The following is a 24,911-nucleotide window of genomic DNA, read 5'->3' as shown; positions in this document are numbered from 1 at the left end:
ACTGGAAGAAAACTTGATGTGGGATTGTTTCCCTGAGCTTCTAAATTTGTGTATCTCAACTTAATTGCGTCTGAACTCTAAACTTGTGTAGTGTTTTACTACTTTGGTTACTCCGTTCTGGCAGAATGCTTGCTTCACTGCACTGGTGGGGAAAACCTTTTTATTTGTGGTTTCTAATTCTTTACTCTAGCCTGCTCATAAAGCACTGAGATGAGCGATATCATGTGGTGTTCATCAACCAGGGAGCTTTTTCTTAAACTTTATAGTCGTTTAAACAGAACGATTAAAGTCCATGACACACAGGCAAGGTTTGGACAGCAACGGGAGCCAGCAAGTTTAACAACGCCTCAGTTCTTCATGCTTTCATGCATAAGGACCTTCAGATTTACCAAACTTTGCAAACCAACATCCAGCTTACATCTTGGGCTGTTTTCACGTGGATGCTTGAGATGGTCCGTGAAAAAAACTCCTTCCTCGGTTCTGAGAAAACTGTCCGCCCTGATGACGTCAGCAGGAGTGGTTGTGACTTTACTGGTTTCTGAGTTTGAAGAACTGACCTCGAGATTCTACCCGTTCTAAACAGTGACACTGACCATCACCATCACCAGACCCTAAAACCTATCAGGTAACTGTTACACCAGCTGTTCCACACATCAGGGGAACAGCTGGATGGTTTTTCCACGGGCTTTTAAGAAATCCGACTTCCTTTTGCAACTAGAAGAGGTGCCCCCTGTTGGTCAACAGAAAAATGCAGATTTAAGGCGCTTTGCTTCAATCTTTTCGATCTGAAAGCCACCTCCATCCTGTATATGGAGCAAAGTGCATTCAGTTTATAGCTAGAAACAATTATGCTGCTGGTTGCATTATAGAAAGTGCAGTAGGCTTTGTGGGGCTTTACCCACAGCGCTTATACATGGAAATATATCTCAGGTACTATTGCCTTAATGTTGGACTGTTTTCTCAATATGTCTGCGTAATTTCACGGACGTGGACTCAGTGGAGCAGCCCTTCAACCACGAGTCTGAAATGAGTCATGGACTAATTTTTTGAAATAGTGGGTCAGTGGTAAGTTACGGGACTGATTATAAATCTCATTATAAATAATGTTTTTTTTAAATAAATAAAAATAAAAATAATTCATGAGGTTTGGATATTCCCTTAGAGCTCATAAACACCTTCAGCTTTAACATTCTTTTTTCCTCTTTGTCCACTTCTTAATCAAATTCATCATCGTCTTTCACAATCATCTAAGCAACCCACTAAATCAAACGCAAAAGAAAGTTTCGGTTTTGCGCGACTTTCCTCTTCATCCCCCATCCTCATCCTCAGCACCGCTCCTCAGAGGGCGCGGGCTAAGTGTTTCGGTTTTCTTATCTAGAAGGATCTCTATCCTGTTTTAACGAGGCACTTGACCTCCCTCGGCGCTCTCCTACTCCCTGAGTGACGCAAAAAAAGTGGGCTGGCGAAGCGCTAAGTGCAGCAGTTTAGAGGACTATCTGTGCGCTACTCCAGCAGACTTCACTTGGAGCGCCTATATAGGTTCAGTCGTCTGTCTCGGATGTTACACCAGAGCCTTGTCGGCGGAGATACCGGCATGAGAACGGATGCGTTTGAGAGGTTAAACACGGACTTTTCCTCAGACTTGTAACAACCCCCCGCTTCATTCATTAAGTTGGGAGGTTGATGAAACTTTTCTTGAATGAGTCTCCCGCCGCTGGCTGGCGCATCTGGATTCAGGTTAGTCGGAGCTGTCAAGTCCAGAGTTCAATTCTTCAGCCGGAGCCTTTTACCCCGTTTTTAAACTTTGTGGCGAAATACTGGAATTAGTTTAAACCAAACTCTTAATTTTGACAACTTTTTGTGAACATTTTTTATTGCAAGACACAAACATGGAAAACTCGGTCCTGAGAATGACATGCGTCCTGGTGGCTATCTGTCTCTTGGATAAAAGGTGAGTGAAATTAATACGGAATGCAGTAATTCTACTAAAACTTTAAGTCAAGCTGCTGTTTTAACGCAATTAAAGAACATCTTTCATCGAGCCTCCTTATTTGAACTTAAAAATCTGTTAACAGGGTGTTGTGAGATGTCAGATTTATTTATCGACGTAAAATTTGTATTTCATTCATTCAGCTAAATGTTTCACTGACAGGTTGTCTGCGCCTAAAATATAAATATAATGAAGTGTAAACAGTTGTGTGCTTTCTTTTTTATTTCTATTTATTCTTTATTATCTTGAACACTTTTGCCCACATGCTGGTTCCAGCTGTAAAATTTGGAAAGGCAGCTTTTGAACTTGTGCTGCTCTTTACTCTCAGAGCCAGAAACACAACAGGTACCAACAGAAGTCAAACTGGAATTGCAAAGCCACAAAAAGCAATCCGACACTGAAAGTGTAACATGCAAATGAATAACATGCAGTGGCAAGTTGTTTTATTGATTGATTGATTGTTTTTTTTAATCGCTCCAAAGCTACTTTGCTTAGATAAGCGGCACACTGTGTGTGTGTGTGTGTGTGTGTGTGTGTGTGTGTGTGTGTGTGTGTGTGTGTGTGTGTGTGTGTGTGTGTGTGTGTGTGTGTGTGTGTGTGTGTGTGTGTTCCAACACTGACGACTTTTTCTTCTCTTTGCTTCGTGGAGAAGTTTTGCAGAAGACACTCTCGCAGGTCCCACGTGTTTACGAGACTATAAGCAGAGTGTGTGTGTAAATGCTGTCTCTTCCCCACACCTGTATTTGCGTGTGCATCTGGGAGTGCGCGTGGCTGTTTGTTGGCTGGCTGCATGTGCGGCACACACAAACCTGTGTTTTGCCTGTAAAGATCATGAAAAGAAAAGCAGGACAGCTTTCAGTCATCAGGAGCGCATCGTGTGTTTTTCTTATTGCTGCTGTTACTGTTCGTCTGTGGAGCACAAACGCGCTTTAGAGGCTGTCAGCTGAATTATTGCTGTTCACACGATTAACCTGAAACAGAAGCTGAGACAGTTGAGTGCAGAGACACACCTTACTGCTAATAACAATTTATGTGCTAAAGTATTTCCTCTGGTTATTTTATGTGGCAGGTACGTAGGTTTTTATTTTTGCCTTAATTCATTGTGCTGCAATAAAAACATCCTGAGTTAAGTATGCACATTTTTAAAGACTTTAAAGGCTTAATCATTTTTTTAAATATTACTTTTATTTAAACCAATGGCAAAACAGATGCACAATCATAAAGTGAATCAATCTGAAAAGTAGAACATACTAACAGATTAAAGAGTACAGTTCCCCTCCGAAACCACCAGCATCTGGAGATGTTTTTATCAGCGCTACCACATAGCACACACATTTGTGTATTTTGGGGGTTTTACAGGAATCGGTTAAACCAGGGACCAACAAGTCATGGCAGGGTGCAATGGAAAGTGGGTGTCGAGGTGACACCAGAGGAACATTAAAAGAAAACTTACGAGTCTCGCTATAACGAACCTTCGGAGACTAACATCAGTACACAGAAAAGACAGAAGATTTGACTTGCACATCTATCTTGTCAGTAACCTGATCTAAACTTGCTCCGTGCAGGGTAGACTCCAATGAAATCTTGGGCCTGAAGCTCCCCAACATCGACCCAATCCTGAATGCCAACACGGTGTGTCTGACACTGCCAGGTTTGACAAGGCGCCAGCTGGAGGTGTGCATGCGTAACCCAGACGTGACGGCTTCAGCAATCCAGGGAATCCAGATTGCCATCCATGAGTGCCAGCACCAGTTCAGAGGGCACCGCTGGAACTGCTCCAGCCTGGAGACTAGAAACAAAATACCCTACGACAGCATAGTCTTCAAAAGAGGTCAGTTTTAACCCAATTTTTCTACTTAAAAAATAAACTTTTAAAAGTCCCAATATATGAATTACACAAAATTTACCACACAGTATTGTCTAAAGCGGGTGAATGAGTTTAAAAGCTTCTTTTAGTGAACTATGAAGGTGAAATGTCACCACAGGTTACCAGGTATAAGTTTGCTCTTGGGTCAGACTGTGGTTTCCTCCTCAACTGCACTTCAATGAAGTACCTTGAAAGGATGGGTTTAGAAAGATTAGCTGCCACAGAGATACAAAAGCTCCCAAACAAAAGTTAATATATTTCCTCAAACAAGATTATAAAAAGAGATTATTTTCCACGTAGTTATAATTCATCAATGTTAACTCGGAAACAAGTCCTCCAAATGAACAGGTTATCTCTAGTTATCTCTCGTTCCTAGCAGACTGGTATCTGCTTTCTAACCACCTCGCTGAAGCTTCTCAATAACCCATTCAAAAGAGCAGGCAACTTCAAAAGCAGTTAGTCACCTTCAGATTACCAAGCCTCATGCATATCATTTTTCCTTGACGCTTTGTAGGGCTTGGAGCTTTGCAAGTCAGCCACAAAGGATGAAAGAGGAGCTTTAGAGTTGGGAAGCCTTCAGATGGTGTCATCGCAGGTTATTGACTGGAAAAGGCATCAATTTCTTAGTAGCCTGAGCACCTGGATAGATGCAACACACAGTGCGGTTGGTAGTTTGAGTCTTCAGTTTAGCTGGCCTTCGATTTTACTTTCATCTTAGGAGTTGCAGAAAATTGGTTGAGATGCTCACGTGTATTGCTTTGGCTTAGCTTTGTGAGTTTTTAGTGAAAGTCTTTCAAGACAAGCGTGAAAAACTGGCTTTTTTAAAATTTCCCAAAGAACGTTTCTCTGAGACACTAATGATGACCTTACCTATCATAAAAAAATTCCTACCATCTCTGCAAGAAAAACCCTGGTTTGTAACCCTCACTGAGGACTATATCCTATCACTGCCATGAAATAACACAAAATATATAATAATTTTAGCTACAGTAAATACTTTCTCACCTCTGGTCTTGCTTTCACTCCTAACTGACTCATTGAAAAGCTGTTTGTCATTATTGGCAGAGGCAGTTGCTCGTTGTCTGGCATCCCTGGTTTGCCTCGGGTGCAGAAACTCCAAACCACTGACATAAACAAGCTCTTTAAATCGTGTGATTCATCTGTTACATGTTGATACGATCCTCTCCACGCAAGCTAAAAAATGGATACAAGTTGACACGCTGCAGCCATCATTGCGTGCAGTTACTGTAAGCATGAATGCTTTGAATAAGGGATGTTTTCAGAGGTGGATTATACAGAAGGTGAGTGCATGTATTCAGTGCAGCTCCTCCTGAAAAAACTCAAATACGCTCTCACTCGAGGCTCGTGTGTACCAAACTGGTATTTTCTTCCCACATCATGTAGTGCAGCAACAAGTTTATCTGTGGTGTTAAAAGCTCAGAATTGAAGAAAGTACTTCCAACTGGAAAACTCGCTTACTCGGCTACGTTTGCAGGGCTTTCTCAAATCCTACATGTGACGTTCTAAACAGGTTTTTGAATAGATTATCAGGTGCTCTACATTTTAATATTTATTCTGGTGTCACTGCATCGGATGGTGCTCGAATCCTGTCTGCTGATGGTTTCTCGATAACTTTTACGGGTCTATGTTCATTCCCATTTAGCCCGCATTAAAAACTAGGCTAAAGGGAGGGCCCAGCAGGACGGAGATGGACAGAAATAGGAGAATTGTTCCCTCTCTTTCTGTGCCTTTCTGCATTTCTTTTGCCATCTCGTTCTCTGTCGCCATGTCTCTGTGTTCCCTGGCTGGGCTACTCCTAATGCTTTTTCTTCCCTTGCCAGTGCAAGTGCTTGTGAATTTGCTCTCAGCACTTTCCCAACTCTCCGAGGCAAAAGCACAAACCTGTTTAGTCGGTTTCTGTAACACAAAGTGACAGTTTCCTTTGAATCTTTAATTCATTTTGCCACTTCCTCTGCCATCAGTTCAGCCGGGCGTGCCACAGCCGGTGAATTATTTGTTAGATTGGTCAAGAGCTAAAACGGGCTTTCTAAGTATGAGGATGTGCTTAAGTGCCATGCTGCGCTCCTCTCCTGCTCAGTGTGGGTCAAGGTGGTTGGGTGGGGGTGGAGGAAGGTTGGGGGCTCTGATTGTGAGTCAGTGAGTCAAATTATTTATAGACGGTACAATTTTGGAGTGTGTGCATTTATTTCTGGGGTGTATTCAAAAGTATAATTGCTCCTATTTACATGTTAAATATTAAGGAAGCTATTATGTATTACTGTATGATATCAGTAGATCACATGCATTTCCTCTTAAGAGTCAAAGCAGAGTGAAAACAGAGATTAAAGGATATCGGCCATGTGAAAAATGAGGATTGCCCAATATCAGCAGTTTGCTCACAAGGTGTTTATAGCTTGTTTTTACTGCCTCCAGTTGGCAGCTTGTAAGGATGATGACTATCAGCTTCTCAGCCAGCCTCAGCTCACTGAGCTATTGAGGAGGATGTTACCACCGGTGGAGACGTTATTTCAGTTAGAAGAGCCATGTGAACATCTACTGTAGTTGGAAGCACAGTCATCATTCAGAATATGACAATATCCTGAAAACGTCCTTTTAAGTTTTAGAAACATTGTTACTGGACTCCCTCTGACTATCATGAGAACAGCATTTATTGTGCAAAGGCAAATATTTCTATGCATACAGCAACAAAAGTGTAAACTCTTACACCATATCTCACTAAAACAAATTAATCAGGGTTTTATTTTCAAATTTATTAATAAGGAAGTAACTTCAAACCCTGCTTAAAGGGGCAGATCCAGTTAAAAGCTTTTTTTATTTGACTCCAACAAGCAGCCTGAATCATTTCCCCTTCGAGCTCAGTGCTATAAACCCCTAAGTGGTTTCTTTTCATGTTTTCTTTACAAGTTTCCATTATAACCGTAGCCGGTGGGGCTGCTTTTATACAACCTGAGGGTACCTTGACAGGCAGTAAGCTGAGATCTAACAATAAACACTATAGAGGGCAGGAGTGCAAATGATTCTGTCACACTTTATCCTTCGGTATTCACGGATTCCACAATTAGATATGGATTTCTTTCTCTTTTTTTTAGCGTACGTCCAGTGCACGTGTGTGTGTAAGTGTAAGGAGAGGCTGCTATAACAGCAGTCTTATGATTTACAGGTCAGTCGTCGTCAGATACACTCTTACATGTGCTGCATGCGAGTTACGTCATGAAGAAAAAAAGGGATGCATTTAACTCTAATGTCATACGTGGATATTACACGCACACAGTCATTCATCTGCCTCCTTTACATGGATTAGTTCCTTTTGAGTAAATTTAAAATGATTACAAGGTGAAAGCTGCGGTACGGCATAATGAGCCTCTCTAAGTTAAACACATGTACAGCTCATTTGGTGGCGAGTTGTCATCCAAATAGAGGAAACGACAAAAGCAAAGATCAAAGTACAGCCAGCAATCAGCCCAAATTCAAAGACTAGTAACAGCCGGGTTAACAGTTAATAAGTCAATTTTACTTATATTGCACATTTTAAAAAGAACCCGGTTACAAAGCATAATAAACACAATAACTGAAAAAGTCGTCTAACCATGGTTAAGAACAATGGCTAAAAATAATCCAATAAGGGAGCAGTATGAAGGACTGACAGGGAGCTTGGCCCAGTCGCCTCAAGTTTGTAGGTGAGAGAAGTTGCTGGAATGACCTCACGGACCTGGAGGTAAAAGATCTGTAATCTTCTGTGGAGCTAATCCATGGAGTCAAGCTATCCTTAACAAGAGCAAGATTTTAGCTACAGCTGGGTGAAAGATCCACGGATGGAGTACGTGTGTGTGTGTGTGTGTGGTCGTGGAGGTTGTCACAGGAAGGAGTCACAGCTCTATTTAGTCACAGTGTGCGAGTACCCCGTGGGTCCTCTGATGGGAGTGGTGGAGCCTGCGAAGTTTGGAACACTGAATTGTTATTGTCCCAGATGTTTCCTCCGCTCTGAGTCTCGGCCTGTGCGTGTGTGCATGTAAAAAAGAAAAAGCTCTGCGTGTTATTTATGATGCATAAAATAAAGAAAGCAAAATGTAAATGTGCTCTCAATCTCGAAATGAGGAAACTTTGAGCATGTAAATGTCGTGTAACACTGTAACTGAAATACAACTGTGGGGTATTTATAAAAATCAAAAATGTACAACAAGTAAAGCTTTGAATTGGTATCTTAGTCATATAAATGATCAGTCACTGCACATTTCACTTCTCTATCGCTCTTTTAGCCAGCAGTTTTCTCATTTCACTTTGGTTCCACATATATGATGATGTATTCTGCTTAAGAGTTATTAGAAATTCTCAAAGTTTGTCAACTCTGTCTCAAAGTGAAACACTTGCCTCTATAGCCACTGACATGGTCCTCCGGTTAATCTTTGTAAGAACTGATGATTCTTATGTTACTTCACACACAGCAGTAAAACACTGAGCACCATTTGAGAGCATACAGTCCATCTGGCATTTTAAATGAAAACATCTTTCCACTTCCAAAGTGTTTCCTGGTTCTGACACTTCTTATTACCTTTTACTTTCACATTAGCTTAAAACAACATGACTATGCTGCCCCTCTACCTGCAGGTTTTCGAGAGAGTGCCTTTGCGTATGCCATTGCAGCAGCGGGAGTGGTGCACGCGGTGGCCAACGCCTGCTCCATGGGCAAACTGAAAGCATGTGGCTGTGACGAGAAGCGACGAGGGGACGAGGAGGCTTTCCGTATCAAACTCCACCGCTTGCAAGTCGAGGCCATCCAGCGAGGGAAGGGTATGGTGCACGGTGTTATGGAGCACTTCCCGGCTGACCTGCCAGGGCCCCAAGACTCGTGGGAGTGGGGCGGCTGCAGCCCTGACGTGGAATTCGGAGAGAAGTTCTCACGGGATTTCCTGGATGCCCGTGAGACCTACAAAGACATCCACGCTCGTATGAGGTTGCATAATAATAAAGTTGGGAGACAGGTGAGTGAAAAGTGTGTGTTTGTGGGTCTTTTTTCCCCACGTTTGCATAACTGCTGCTATTTTGTTGTACTACATTAAAATATTTTAACATCAGACACACAATTTACGACAGAACAAATGAAAAAAAAATAAGCTCAAAGGGCCGATTGTAGATACTACACATCCGCTTCTGTCCTGTATCAGTTTATCAAAAATGACAGTGTTTTCAGCTGTTATGAACGTTTTAGAGGGTCAGGGGTTGTGATTCAGAAGTGTTTCATACTGCATTATGTGAGGTTTAGGTTCATGTGGTCATTGCAATTGAGTCCTTCCTCAATAACGTCTAAAGATTTAGAGAACTGGTAAAATAAGCAATAAGAGTAAAAGTAAACAGTTATCAAGCTTTAACATAGTTATATTAGATTGTATGGTCACAGGGGACGTCAACTCAAAAGCATGGATGATGCTCAACTAAGCAGTAGAACCAGTAGAATCTCATAAAAACTACTTTTAAATCTCAGAAGGTTGATTCTGTTCATCGGGACGTTTTCAGTGGGAGAAAAGTTTCATCATCATCATCATCACCAGGTGACTTCTTCAGTCTTAGCTGACTGCAGGTTTCACTCTTATAAACAGGACATTTGCACAATCACTGAAACCAGCACCACTGAAGGAACAATGAGCTGTGAGGTCAGTTATTAATATGCAAATAGTCCAACATGTAAAAATAAAGACAAGATGATAGTTTATTAAATTTTAATAAAATTTGCAGATTGTTTCGGTGAAGTTTAATAAACTCCTTGCTATCTAAAATATAACAGGACACCGGAGTAAATTCTCGAGCATCTCACACTTCTGATAATCAGCTGTCTGCTTGACGTTTATTCAGCTGTGTAAAAACTATAACTTTAATCTCAGCCAAACCGATTTACTCAGGAACAAATAAAATACTGAAAAAAGCCAAACAATAACAGTTTTAAGTTATCTAAGTGACTCATATATCATGTTTAACCTGAGTAGCGAAAGACGGCGGTGGGTTTGAAGCCGGGAGTCCGGTGTTCTCACGGCTCTAGTGAGCCTAGCCCCCGGCTAGCTATCGAGCTAGTGGGTAACAGACGTCTCCGAAAACGTCGGAGCGCTTTTGAAAATATGCGGTGTCTTGATAAACTGAGCAGGGCCGCGATGGGTCGCGGTATGAATTCTGGGACAGTTTCTTCTTCTTCGGGGTTTAACGGCAGCTGGCATCCTTGTACATGCAGTGCTGCCATCTTCTGTTTCAGTCCGTTATTACACCTTTAAATCCTACTACTTATTCCTGCGTCTTTTGTGATCTTACAAAGCTTCAAACGACGTGTCGACTATTAAATCAGTCGTCGACGTAATCGTGACTAGTCGACTAATCGTGGCAGCCCTAGTCATGTTATGGGACTAACTGACCTTTTATGGTCACTTGGATGAGCGACGAATCGTTTCTCCCACCGAAAACATCCAGATGAACAGAATCAACCTTTTGGGATTTACTTATCTGGATAACTGAGTGAGCATCAAGACAAATACTTTTAAAGTTTATTGTCTTTGTCCCACACTAACCTTGTCTAACAAAAAGTGACTCTCAGTGTTTGATGTTTGATGTTAGAATTCAGAAGCAACTTTTGAAGCGCACTTTATGAATTCTACTTTATGCCTAACACACATTTGTAAGGTTTAGTGTAAGCTTAACTGAAACTTAAATTTATGGCGTGTTGTGAAAGTGATGAAAATAACTGTGTTATTTTGTTATTAAGGGTAAAAGTAGCACGAGCTTGAATGGTTTTGACATATTTGTCCTAATTATTAGCACATTACTTGAAACACCGTGTCTAAACGGTTCAGTAGGACAACTTGACTGAAGAATCGTCTCTTCAGAGAAAAAACAACTTCACCATCAAGCCGGTCGTCTTCGCCGGTCGAGGGCGAGCTGTCAGCCCAGATGAACTGCTTTGTTAAAATGGGCCTCATATCCTGCTGCTCATTTTAATTAGCGTCAGATCAGTCAGGATGTCATCCAAAGCAGCAATCATCCAAATCACAGCACGTCACTGATTGTGTGGTTTACAGTACAGCGTTCGGCGTATTTGGGGTATTTAGGACACAGCACAATACACTAAATGAAAAGCACCTGTATTTTCAAAACTTTGAAAATTTTGATTGGGTTTCAAACGATGGAATAGAAAGATGTAAATGACCGTGATAAGCAACGTCCAGTACTGCGAGGGCAGCAGAGACGAGAAGCGGGCGTAAATTGCTCATTGTTCCCCATTTCCTCCAGAGTAATTTGGGCCTGTATCTTTTCATCAGTTTACTTCTGGTTTCCTTGATTATGCAGACAAAACACAAATGTGGAGTGCGTAAGCCGAACTCAACAACAGCTGGCCTCCCTGTAGTAGAAAGAGTGATAAGGTGACATAACCTCCAGTCAGTACGGTGGAAATGTGAGTAAACAGAAGCGGGGGCTGAAGTGAAATGAGTAATGAAACAGTGATTCATTTTTCTTTTGTGCATGTTTCATTGCGTGCATGTTGCTTTTAATTATTTTGAGGTAGAAAACTGAATCGTGCGCCGTGTTATTGCAGCACGTTCCAGGTTGTCTTTCTTTTCTGTCAATCATTTGCTGTGTATTCATTTCTTCATTCAGGGAAATCTGTTCCTGTGAGCTGTGGTTTGGAGTTCTTCTATGTGCTAACGAGAGCAAACTAATGGGCTTTAAAAAGTTGCATTTATAGCACATACAGTAAACTCACTGGCAACGTGTTAGTGCTGAGTCAGGCCCTCTTTTGCCTTCAGATCTGCCTGAATTCTTCGAGGCACAGATGGAAACCTTCCCCCGAGATTTTGGTTGATATTAAGAAGACAGCGTCAGATTTTGTGCTGCACATCCATGATGGGACTCTTCTTTTCACCACATCCTAAATGTGCTCTGTTGGACTGGGATCTGGTGACTTTGAGTACAGTGAAGCAGTTTGATACGATTGAATCTTTGTGACGTGTTGCGTTTTCTGGCTTGAAGTAGCCATCAGAAGATGGTCATACTGGGATGGGCGTGGTCAGCAACAACACTCAGGTAGGTTTGGAATTTAAACTATGCTCATGTGGCAGGAAGGTGCCCAAAGCGTGACAAGAAGTTACGCGCCATGTGATCGCACCATCAGCAGCAGCCTGAACTGTTGATACAGTGTGAGATGGATCATGTTTTTTACACCAGATTTTGAGCCTACCATGTAAATCTCACAGCAAAAATCAAGGCTCTCAGAGTAGTTAATGTTTTTCTCGCCTTCTGATATCATTTTTGGTGAGGCCGTGCAAATTGTAGCCTGTTCTTAGCTGACATGAGTAGCATCCGTGTGGACGTCTGCTGCTCTTCTTAATTGTAGCAAGCAGTTATTTATCTGCTATCAGCTCAAAGCAGACTGAGCATTTGTCTCTGACCGCTGGCATCAACAAGGCATTGTGACACAGAAAAACTGCTCCTCACTGAATATTTAGTCTTTTTGAGACGTTCTCTGTAACTCGTTGTCATGGTTTTGTGGGAACATCCCAGTAGATCACCAGATTCTGAAATCTTTAGACCAGCTCATCCGGCACCAGCAACAATCAATTAAATCACTTTTCTGATATTTGATTTAAACATCTGAAACTCTCCCATGGATGCCGTTTCTTATTATTTAATCGTGACCTTTGACCTTAACTGAGCCAAGTGAGGCCTGCAGTTTTTTTAGATGTTGTTCTGGGCTCTTTGTGATGCACTGGATGAGTCGTCGCTGTGCTCTTGGAGTATATTTGGCAGGCCGGTCACTCCTGTGAAGGTTTACCACTCTTCCAAGTTTTCTCCATGTGTGGGTGATGGCTCTCACCGTGGTTCACTGCAGTCGCAAAGCTTTACAAATGGCTCTGTAACTTTGAGCCTACTTTACTTTGTCAGACAGGTTCTAGTGGTTTAAATGATTTCTTGATTCAGCAGGTCTGGCAGTAGTCGGGTCTGGGTGTGGCACTTAAATTGAACTTAGCGTTCTAAAAATGTGGTTAATCACAGTTAATTCATGATTTAACAAGCGGCGCAGTTACTTTTTCATACTTTTGCATTAATAAAGGAAATCATCATTTAAAAAGTGCATTTTGTATTTATTTGGATGATCTGTGACTAATATTAGGATTTTTTAAAATCTAAAACATGAAAGTTTGACAAATAAACAATATATTTGTTACACAGGCTGTTAGCTAAGTAGCAGAGATAATTCAGTAACTAGCGAACGTCCCATACATGCATTTTCCATTTGCTAGCTTTGCATAACTTGTTTCCAACATTTGTTGCTAGGAAACATAATAATAGATAACCGTTTCAATAATAAAGATTTAATTTCAGGTAGGACAAGTGAAAACATTAAGCCATTGTGTAACTGTTTTGAAAAATAAATTTTTTTTTAGTAAAAGATATTGAAGCGATTACACGTTATTTCCCTTTTCCTTTGTTTGTTGGTGCAAATCAACTTTATCATTTTTTTTACAATGACACCTGACGATATATCGGATATCATTGTCACCAACTGTTGACTCTAGATAATCTCCTTTGACTGACGTGATGACTGACACAGATACCAGTGACTTCATTAGCCTTATATACAGCGCTTTTTTATTATACATTTGGCGTAACCTTAATTTGTTTTTTTTAAAGAAACAAACAAAAAGATTAAAAACGAGTTTATCAGCCACACTTTCATCTTGCAGGTGAGAACAGCAACAACAGCTCAAAGAAAAACAACCTATAACTGGCAACATACACTTTCATTTCCTTTACAGTTTAGTGTTTAAAGGAGGGTATTTTGAAATTCTGTTTATTGGTTTCCTTTTTGTCACATGACCTCGTTGGAGTAAAAATCGTTTACTGTTGGCTAATCTGGTACATCTGGTTATCCAAAACTGAAAACAAAAACTATTAGTTGGACTGGAGTGGGAGGATTTTGAGATTGCAAAACTTGCTCAGTGGATACTTTTATGGTAAATATTCTTAAAACTAGTCTTCAAATATCAAACCCACCCCAACTACAGGGGCTTCTCAAAGGGTCTCACCAACTTGTTGGGTTGCAATAACTGCTTAAGTGATGAGACACAGAGGCCGTCCTGTGCTGGAAAAAAGGCAAAGATCAGAGAGAAAGGGAAACCAAGAGAGGAGGTGGAGCAGAGGGTAAGGTTAGGAAAAAGACAGGGAGTAACAGAGGACAAATTTATGAGTCATCACAGAGGTGGTACTGTGAAATACTGATAGGTGCAATAAAACCCTCGCAACACACACACACAGCTCCTAGAATCAAACAGAAAGTACTGACAGGTGGGGCCTCCTCAAAATAATGGCCACCCTTCTCTGCGTGTCTTTTGCTCCCACCTACCCGCCATCACCACTTCACCTCCTTCCACCCCCTGCCCGACTCCCCTCTTTCAGAGCAGCAGTCTGTTAGCAGAGGAATGCGGTGGTTTTTAGCGGGGTGTGCATGTCGCCTCATGCCCACCCCAAGGTTCTCACGACGTCCCGTCTTGTTTTTAGCCCTAATTAGTGGCTGCTGGCAGTTTGGAAACAGATGTTTAAAACCCTGCAAAAGATTTTAGACTTCAAACACCAGGGCGGAAAGTAGAAAGAGATTCGCCCTTCCTTCCCTCCCCTCTTCCCCCTCTCCTGCACTGCCTCCTCCAACCTCTTTGCAACAGGCCTTGCTGCAGAAATATCAGAGTACACTTTACGTATGCGCACAAGCTTTAATTTAATTAAAATAAGAGATTTAAATAAATAAATACTACATAACAATTATTACAGAACCAGCCTCTCCAGCCCCTCAAGCACAGTCCCTCCCTTTGTTTGTTCCTCTGGCTTTCTCCAGTTAAACAAACAAACTCCCGTTCAGCCGTTATAAGAGCGCTTTTAAAAGGCCGGCGACATGTTTTAAGAGTTTATGACATGGAAACTCATCATCCCAAAGTACATTTCTTGGCAGACTCACAGCGTTCTTATCAATCATTTAAACAGCACACCTCAAAACAAATGCTTGGCACACGTTCTTGTGTTCGTGTTGCAGAGCTTAGAGCCATTTCGAGGTGCTGTTGAATCCTGCCTGTTCATTAGGCAGGTGGTGACAATGCTGGCTATGTAACAGTCTGCTGAGTTACTGGCAAACATCTTCTTCATAATTACAATTTACCATCAGGGCCTGACTTCAGGGGAGTAAGACGAGATGGTGTGTTGCTTTACCGGGAGTAAACTATACGTTTCAACTCCTCTTCAACCCCTTTTCGAGCATGTGCAACTGGCAACTCGCACTTAAACATTGGTAAACATTTGAACGCTTGCCATGACTAAATCATAATAAAGTTGTGTTCATGATAGCACTTGTGTCTCTGGTATTTCATGGACGCAGGTGAGCTTGCAGCAAGTGCAGCACTACGTGACGGGGTGCAACACTGCAGTTTTGGCTTTGAAGTAAGAATAAAATTGCAGGTACCCTTCATCACCCGTATTTGCGAGCATGTCAGGTTATGACGGGATAAATAGGTGTGTTTGTAAGAGGGACTTAAGTCAAATCCTTCAGATCTAATGGGATTGCTCAAAAATTGGAAATGGCTTAGCAAAGATGGTGCAATATACTGAAGAGATGGGGAGTTTTGGCATCTACCCACACTGTTAGCCCAAGAGTAGGAGGACACAGAGAAGTGCATTGTATTGTTAAGTAACACTCTGGCAAAGAAAACTGCATGTAATTAGATTCAATAAGCCAGTATTCAGTATTATTTTGTAGTGTTGATGTTTCCGGGCAATTGAAGACTTACTTTGTGAATTTCAAGGCATGACGCTCCTTCAGCGGGGCACCGAAGCTCCTGTAAGATTTATCAAAGTCATAATTAAGTCATTATGAATCTGAGCAGCAACCCTTGGAGAATCATCCCAACCAGCTAAAGTGGGACTCTTACATCTCTTCACGGCTAATATAACCCTGGAGCGATGATGATCTGTTCTTTGGAAGCCAGTTGTGTTAATGGACTCTGAAACCACACGTGTGCGTGCGTGTGTGTGATCAAAAATAGAAAGATTAGCCCTGCAATCCTCAGACGCCATATCATCAGAGGAAGGCGGGGCATTCCTGAGTCCTGACAGTACCGTCTGACCTAACACACACTCTGTGGCATGTATGCATAAGCATGCGTACACACAGATACACACAAAAGTGCACAAGGAGGCAAACGCTCCATAGTTCAACAGGTGGAAGTGCTTATGCTGGTAATAACATTTTATTAGAGTCTCTAAATAAGTAGCTGTGGACAGCGTCTGCAGCTAACAGAGAGTAAACGCTGTACATACAGCTGCAAATTCACACGCGGTCTGTGGAGCGCAGATATGGAAAAGCATGTCACTGCGTCTGCGTGGTTGCGTGTGTGTTTGTCTGCATACGCTTAACTGTTCTTTTGAAGCGAGGCGTTTGATTTGTTTAAAGTGATGTCTGGGTTTAATGTGTTGCTGTGGGATTTGTTTGTGTGCTTTGATATCGCTCCGGCTTGCTGCTTGGCTTTAAAAGTCCTTTAGTAGGTTTTCTTTGAACTGACAAACACAAGGCAGCATGCAGACTAGTCTGCTGTTTATCCACTTAACTGGGTCGACGGTGGGACACGCAGACGTTAGATTAGGATTTTCCCAAATACAGTCGGTGGTGATGACACGAGGATCGGCCACCGATTAAATTCAAAGCACCCAACGAAACAGGGAATATCATTTTTATGACCGAGTTGTGTTATTAGAATATTGCAGAAATTGTTTTTTAAAGTAGATGAAGACTGATAAAAAAAAGACGGAACTTATACTCACAGACAAACTAAGACAATGTTACTTTGTGTCGAGCTGCAGGACTTTCCCTGAGCTGTTCACCAATTGTTTTATTACAGATGAGTCAGTATTGACTAAGGATGACAATCCTGCTGTAACATTAGGCTAAAAGGAGTGTGGTAATACTTTTACCTTTAGCATACTGCGATCCTGGATCACAGCGTGTGTTATGAGAGAGCTGCCAAGGGCAAGTGCACGCAAGAAATGGAAAAGTGCCTCATTATGTGCTCTATGAAAAAAAAAAAACCCTCCAATTACATACAGAGGTTTGTTAAGCACACAGGTAAAAATTCACTTGACACATGACGTACTTCTTTTTTTTGTAACACAACACGAGTCATTAAATAAGCAAATGTGTAATAATACTAACAATATTAATAGTAACAGACTGGTAAGTTGTCCACGGTGGACCCTACCATCTCCCTGTGATAGCTAGAAGAGAAACCCCCATCTCCCCCCCACTCCCACACCACATGCATGTATATGAATGGCAGCCATCACTGCCTGTTAGTGCCCTTTTTTTGTTTTCCAGTTAAACGCATAAAGTGCCTAAAATACTCGTTCTATTAATTAATGCACTCTGACCCATACTCAGGCGCTCTTTGATCTCTACTTTACTTCATCCACCCGTGCTCGTTGCACAGTAGTCTGCTTGTACTTTCCCCCAGTCTACTGTGTTATGTAGCCTACGGTCCTGGTCTGCCACCAACATGCTGTATTTGATCTCTGTCTGGGGTTATTTTATAGATGCCTGTCTCTCTAGCCAATTAAAACCTGCCAGATGTTTGTCCCTAACTGTGGTCCACTTTGAAGAAGTCTGTTGTGTATGTGCTGGGTAAACCAAAGCATTAGTCATAAAATGGCATTTATTAATAAATTCTTACTCCAGTGCTTTGAAAGGATAATGTTTAATGCAGATAACTATTCTTCATCAAATGCGTTACAAGGATTTAAGACCCAAGAACGGAGTGAGCCGCAAATTAAGATTTCTTGTTTTCTCTAAAAGCCGGCAGCTGTTTTATTTGTTTAACACATTGTCCTTTTTTATTCTTCCCAAACTCTGGCTGCAGTACCTGAGCACACTAACAGAAGTAAGTGTCACTCAAGCTGTGTGTATGTCCATCTCTCGTTGCCAAGACACTCCCTGCTGACAGGTTTGATACTGCTGACCACAATCTAATCTATACGGCTGATAGGCAGGCGATTTGTGATAACACCCACGCACACTTCTCTCTCAAACAGCCTTTGTGTATCTAATCCTTTGGCTCATCTCCTCCTGTCAGCCTCTTTTCCTCTCTCCACCCTTCACCTCTGAATTTACCTCACATTCCTTCCTCCACGGGCCCTAAATGCCCTCGGGGTTCATTTTCACGATCAAAGATTTTTACATCTACAATGACACATAAAAAAATAATTTAATCAACATTTCAAATGTAATCTCGGTACACAGTGAAAACACAATATTACTGCACATGACCATCTATGTCTGCTGTGCATGTTTCCTGCACAGGTAGTGTAGAGCTGCGTGCAGGAGCAACAAGGTCAGCAACATATTTGGTATTCATGTTAAATAAACAGCTGTTAGCCAATGCCGGTAACTTTGTTTTCTTTCAGAGAAGGGTTAAGTGATTAGCGTGACAAACCAGGGAAGGACAAACGGTAACCGGTAAGACCGACTCGGGCAGTGAACACAAGTGTGTGCATTATTGTTTCCAAACTATCAGACTGCCAGAGTGGTGTCAACAAAAGTTTGGCCTTTTCAAATGAAAATGTAGCGCCCATCATCTAACTAAATATACTGATATATATTCTTACATTTTTCTGTGTTACTTGTCTGTGTCTCCTTTGTTGCGCAGTGTAATTGCCCCAAGGGACAGATGAGTAGGAGCAACAAGAAACCAAAAGGAAAAAATAACAACCTTTCATCTGGTCATTAATCAAAACAGCCTCATTCTTGGAGCCATCTAGATCTGGAAAAGTACACTTAATATGTTGATAAATGAAGAGGGACAGGGGGAGCTCATTATGTTAGAACGGTTACCAACACAAAACCTCATTTTAGACCAGCTTCTTCTATAAATAGATGAAGTCAACAAGTGAATGTTGTTGACTTTTTTTTCTGTTCGTCATCTGTCAATTCATCCTTCGTGAAAAAGAGGAGTTAGCGCTCAGTGAAGCCACAGCAATTATTAGATGTGACAAAGATGTCGTATTATTAAAGGTAATGTCATTCATCTGGGTAAAATAACTCACTCGGGTGCCCTCGTCTTTATTTCTACTTGCATAAAATGTCCTTTACCAGTGCTCCTCTGATGATCAGATGAACCAGCGTCACACTGATTTCATGTTACCTCGTACGTGCCTTTCATCTGCACGTCAGAAGAATATCTTACATCTCCCACACACATCAATCACTTTTCACCAGCAGTTATTTTCTTTTGTTGAGGCTTTTTTCAAACTTTACCCAGTCAGACGACAGGGTGTGCACCATGCCTCGTGTTTAAAGAATAAATACACCCTGAACAAGAACTCAGACATTATTCCTTTGATGCTGCTTTGACAGATGTGTTAAAATTTAAATGGAAAGAAAGACGCTTCCCTGTGAATCTAGCCAAATGTTGCAAGATGCAGCAGAAATGCAGCAAAAATTTGGACACCAAGTATCGAAATCTCTTGCAAATCTGTTTGGCTGCTTTCTCACTTTATATCAGAAACCAAAAGCAAAACAAAAACTGCAAAGTTAATATTGCTGCATCGGTCTGAGTTATCAGAGTATTTGTAGTTTGGAAAAAAGTGAGTGGAAGACTTGAAACACCTACTTGCCTTTTAACCAGCGTAAGAGCAAGGTTCAAAATGTTGTCTTAGAGATGTTCAGTGTTGTCGTTACAGGAACTGTCCATGTGCCAGCCTCGGTCTTCACATATCTGTTCAGTTCTGTTTTATTTATGTTTAACAGTCATCTCAACCGTGACTGTGACCCGGCGACTGTTGAGATCAAAATGAAAGTTTGGCAACAGGTGCCATCGAGGAAATCACGGGTACATGGCTGATACGAAACCTTTGCAAGATGCCCTTTAGTTCTAAAAGTTAGGGTATGATTGTGACCGTGCAGCGATGGGTCGAATGCATGCTGCTCATGGATGTGAAAAGCAAACGTTGATGCTGTCTTTAGTGATGCATCAGAATTCATTCACAGAAGCCTAGAAATCTGTGGCCCATTTCTGCAGAGTTCCTCACTCTTCTGACTCTTTGAGCGTTCGTATCATCAGCCTTCTCCCGAGGAGGAGCGTGCTGTGCTGATTTCACTTCTGCAGCTCTCTGTGTGGATTTGCTTTGTTGCACTTTGAAATTTAGATATGGAAGCCAGTCGTGCTGTGCAACTGACTGATTATGCACAGCACGCTAATCTCCATATGCACTGAGCATCTCAAGAAAAGATTTTCTTTTATGTGAATTTCTCCACTCTGATAAACATGAAAGATGTTTTTAGGGATTCTGCTGTTCTTCTCCGGCAACAATATCTCATATTGAGAAAGAAACTTTCTCTTTAAGCTGGTTGTTTTGTTGTTTTACTGTTCTTTGAAAGCTCTGTCCTGCTGTGAATATACCATCAAACAGTAGCAATGTGGATGCAATTATGACTCCTAGGTCAGTTTGTCTCTTTAAGGTTTAAGTGGGTTGGAGCGTTTCATGATTACAGACTTTGCTGTGTGTTTAAGGCCAGCACGTTTGTGATTCTGGGGTTGCCTCTGGCCTCATGTAAAAACTGAGCCAGAAGTTACAATGTGAACTCAGTGCAAGTGCCGCTTGAGCAATTATAGTGTTGTTTATCATAAAGCCGTACAGCGTCTAGTACAGCGTCTCCTCGCCACTGATCACAGCGTCTTGAAACTTTCCTTTCAACACTCCCAATGACAGTGTAACCATGTTTATCCAAAAAGCACACTCCTAAGTCACTTTCTGTTATTGTAGCACATTATGAACATACAGTGATGGGCAAGGTTAAAATATTTTGCATTCTTTTGCACGATTGTTATAATATAGCATCTAAATGGCTTTAAAGTGTAGTATCGGTGCCTCCAACGTTTAATTTTCTCCACTTAAAAGACTCATTACTGGCAAGCTTGAGTGATGGCAGAAAAACATATCTCCAAACATAAACATGTATTTTCAAACACTATATGTAGGATTTTGCAGCTTTAAACGGATGCATCACATCCTGATGTGTTTGTGCCGTTACTCATGTTTTTAATATTACTGGTCACCTTTGAACTTTGCCTCGGTGGCAAACACGAGGGTTTTCTTTTCATGTGCATTTCACATGTTTGTCATGAACAGATGACTCACGCCTTTACTTGGCAATGTTAGCTCAAGTCGGAAACCCACAAAGCACAGCATGAAACAGTGTGCTGCACACACACACAAAAACCCTCAAAACATTACGACGTTTACAAATTGGTCCTGCTACCTCTGCATAAAACAGACGACTGGGTATTTGATTTTTGGCTTCCATCCTAATTGGCCAATTTTGGTAGGTAACAAGATTTTAAGACTTAAAAAGCTCAATAAAGGTTTATCTCATGTTTTTTCTGTACTTTCTATTTTTCCTCTTTAAAAGATTAGATGGTAGTTTTACCATAAAATTTACAAACACAAAAAACAGAGCTTAACAATACAAAAGCAGAGGAACAGCTCAGGCTTTTCACCACATACATAAAAATGTGAATATAGACAAATAGCCACAAACACCTTTTCTGAAGCCATGTATTGATTTTTGTCTGATTCCACCTAAAGTGAACAAGTGTGGGTGAAGTTCTTGTTTTTTCATGTGTATGAGAGAATAAGCACCCTTATTGCTAGCACATGTGTAGCATGTCTTTAATTGTGCGAGTGTCCAGCCTGCGCCAGTGTGTTGATAGGGGTGGCAGCAGTATCATCTGTCAGTACTCTGGGTGGCCTGGTGTTCCTGTTGGTAATTGGATCTTAAAGTTTAGGGCTGGTGATGACTGATAAACATTCACGTGCACACACACACACACACACACACACACACGCACTGAGATGCACCGAGGGTTTGTCATGAGTGATATATGTGTACGCAGATCCCGCACCGTTCGCTATAACGGGATATTTTGTTTGTTTATGTGTGCAGATTTGGATTGTAGACTCCATAAACATTCTTTGAGGCTTAATGTAAGAATTAAATTGTGTGCAGTGTAGTAGTGCAGTGTTTTCGTATACTGTATCAGGGCCTGCTCAATGAGCAGATCTAGCTGCTGATGTCCGTGCAGTTCCATTGGACAGCCTTAAACTATTAAAGTGAAAATATGTAAATAGTGTTATGCTCTGATGCCTAATGTGCAGCTACATGTGGGTTATGCTCAGAGTCTCTACCTGATGCCAAAAGATGAATAATGACAGCGCTATCTGTTTGGGTGATACCTGCATCCATGTGTGTTATTTGATAGCAGCATATTTAACAACATACTGAGAGTCAGACCACCTGGATTCTTCAGTATGGAGCCAATGTTCCTTCAAGCATTTCATTTCATTACTAGGACAGTGGCTTGCATGGTGAAATAAAGTCAGTACAGCAACACCCTTCATCTGTATATGTTAACCTTAAAACAAAACCAGTAATCGAGGCAGGTGTTAATCTTCTTTTTTTCTTCTCTCTGCTCTTTTCCTCGCCTCTGCTTCCTTCCTCACTCCATCCTACTCTCTCTCCTTTTCTCTGCGTTTTTCCCAGGTGGTGCTCGACCACATGAGAAGGAAATGCAAGTGCCATGGGACCTCGGGGAGCTGCCAGCTGAAAACCTGCTGGCAGGTCACTCCAGAGTTCCGGGTGGTGGGTTCAATCCTCAAAGAACGCTTCCACATTGCCACGCTTATCAAGGCTCACAACCGGAACACTGGACAGCTGGACCACTCCCATCACAACAACCATCATCACCATCATCAGCACAATCACCATCACCATCGGCGGCGACCCAGCATCAACGAACTAGTCTACTTTGAAAAGTCACCAGATTTTTGCGAGCGAGACCTGGGCTCGGATTCAGCGGGCACACAGGGCCGGATCTGCAACAAGACCAGCCCGGGCATGGACAACTGTGAGAGTCTGTGCTGCGGCAGGGGCCACAACATTCTGCAGCAGACGCGAAGCGAACGCTGCAACTGCAAGTTTCACTGGTGCTGCTACGTGGTCTGTGAAGAGTGCCGGATAACAGAGTGGGTCAGCGTCTGTAAATGAAGAAACACACACCAAAAGGCTAAACAAACAAAACGGAGAGAAAGAGACATTTTTTAAGCCAGAATATTACTTTGAAATGGGGACGTGACCATAAGTTGTGTGCCCGTTCTTTTTTGCGGTGGACTGCAGTTTTTCTTTGCAGAGAAGATGTGCAAGAACAGAGTGGGAAGCAGTTGAGCCAGCAGAAAGATAGAAGTGTATGTTGGTAAAGAATGTGCACATGCAGCATATGTGAAAAGGTGCCACAACTCAAAGACCTTGGATGTATACTGCCTTCATCACGAGGTCGAGGAACATAGTAATTTAAAGATACAAATCTGAAATAAATTCAATATATTGTGACTGGCACAGAGCTGCATGAGAGTCAAGTGAGCAAAGAGGAAGTTTAAAGTAAGTAGTAGAGAGAAAGTTTGCAGGGGGAACATAAGATCTGCACAAAACTTAAACTCAAGTATATTTCTGAAACAGATCGTACACCAAAAAGTTGTCCCTCGATCCTCAATTGCAAGTACCATCACTTATAGCATAGCATAAATCCAGCCATGGTTATTATTTACCTTGTCTCCTTGTCTTTATCTGCTACATGTAGAGGCAAAACGTCAGGACTCATAGTGCACACAGTTTGACAAAGCACTTACATATCTGGGGCACTGAAGGATTTTATACCTTGTTTAAGGACAGTTCAGAATTTTCCATATTTATTTATAGCAGCTATCATGTTGCACATGGAATACGTTGAATGATTGTCTGGCTCAACTGAAAGTCAGTGTTACTACCCCTGCCAACACTAATAATAATGTTAAAAATGTTAAAAAAGAGGTAGAACTGATTTGATTGCAATGCTGCCTTCATGAGCAGAACACGACAATGACCTCTTTAGAAACAGCAACGATGAATTTGAGTGGCTGAAGTCTAAAGATCAAAAGTGTGATCTGAAACCCGGATTGGTGGCGCTGACTCCAAGTATCAAAAAAACACTTCCTTTTCTCTCATGGTGGCTGTCTAGATACTGTAAATGTTTCCACTAATAAGCTTCAGACAGACCAAGAACCGTGTCTATACACTATAAGATTCATTTCATAGTCCCTGTTCGAAAACCGTTTGAGGTATTCAGAAATCCTTGAAGATGTCGCACAGCTCCAGATTTATGTCATCCAAAATGTGTGGTCCGTGTTGTGTGTGGTACGTAATGTAAGAGGACCGAGAACGGTTTTCATCGTCAACATGATCTGAACAGCACTGTAAATAAAAATGAATAATGCTGCACCGAATACCATCAATAATTTTTAAAGTGCCTCAGGAAACTGAGTGCGCACAAACACGCTCCAGTTCCTCACACTATAAACATCCAAAACTGTCATCAATCAAATGTTTCCTGTTTTGTGATGCAATGTAATGTGTGCAACACTGTAAGCTTTGTGTAATATATCTACACTCACCTACTTCACACTTCTTTGATGTGTACTACAGGGATATTCTGATGTCAACTTCTAACTATCTATAAGAAAAAAAGAACATTGATATGGATTTCTGCCTGTACACATTTATAAGATCATATTTGGTTTCATGAAACCTGTATGAGTACGGCTCCTTATCAGACAGTGTAATTTATTTTGAGTAAATATATTTCTGTGTTGAAAGCAGAGAAAAAAATCTGGGATTATATTTCCAGTGTAACAGTTTATTTTGATCCTGATAAGTAGTTTGCACATACTTAACTGTGTCCAGGAAAACTCTGGGAAGATATCAGCAATATGCATTTTTTCATGTCATAAATGTATGTATGTGTGTATTTGTATGTTTTAATATGGTTATTATCTAAGTTATTTTATTTTTGTGGATAACTTAATATTTGTAAGACAATAAAGACAGACCATAATAATGAAAGAAGCTTTAATGTGATGAATAATAAAGAACCTGAAAAC

General features: G+C 41.3%; 1 protein-coding gene across 1 annotated transcript; it reads left to right on the top strand.

Annotated features, from left to right (window-relative positions):
* The first annotated feature begins 1,496 nt into the window (after positions 1–1,496).
* Positions 1,497–24,911, top strand: wnt10a (wingless-type MMTV integration site family, member 10a). Its single transcript, XM_086266270.1, has 5 exons — positions 1,497–1,737; positions 1,882–1,951; positions 3,556–3,821; positions 8,484–8,857; positions 22,483–24,911. Exons 2-5 carry the CDS (start codon positions 1,890–1,892, stop codon positions 22,984–22,986), a joined length of 1,206 nt encoding a protein of 401 aa, XP_086122396.1. The 5' UTR covers positions 1,497–1,737; positions 1,882–1,889; the 3' UTR covers positions 22,987–24,911.

The sequence above is a fragment of the Aulonocara sp. 'chitande type north' Nkhata Bay genome, linkage group LG16 (genome assembly GCF_057382095.1).
Source record: "Aulonocara sp. 'chitande type north' Nkhata Bay isolate Kocher_YH1m ecotype deep benthic linkage group LG16, A_spYH_male_GT1.1, whole genome shotgun sequence".
NCBI lineage: Eukaryota > Metazoa > Chordata > Actinopteri > Cichliformes > Cichlidae > Aulonocara > Aulonocara sp. 'chitande type north' Nkhata Bay.
The sequence above is the reverse complement of the archived record's forward strand: the minus strand, read 5'-3'. Positions and strand labels throughout refer to the sequence as shown.

Bases quoted from the DNA above. Each gene is read 5' to 3' on its own strand.
- wnt10a (XM_086266270.1), top strand. From the start codon at position 1,890: ATGGAAAACTCGGTCCTGAGAATGACATGCGTCCTGGTGGCTATCTGT. The intron at 3,822-8,483 runs GTCAGTTTTAAC...CTCTACCTGCAG, and splicing joins CAGCATAGTCTTCAAAAGAG to GTTTTCGAGAGAGTGCCTTT. The intron at 8,858-22,482 runs GTGAGTGAAAAG...CGTTTTTCCCAG, and splicing joins ATAATAAAGTTGGGAGACAG to GTGGTGCTCGACCACATGAG.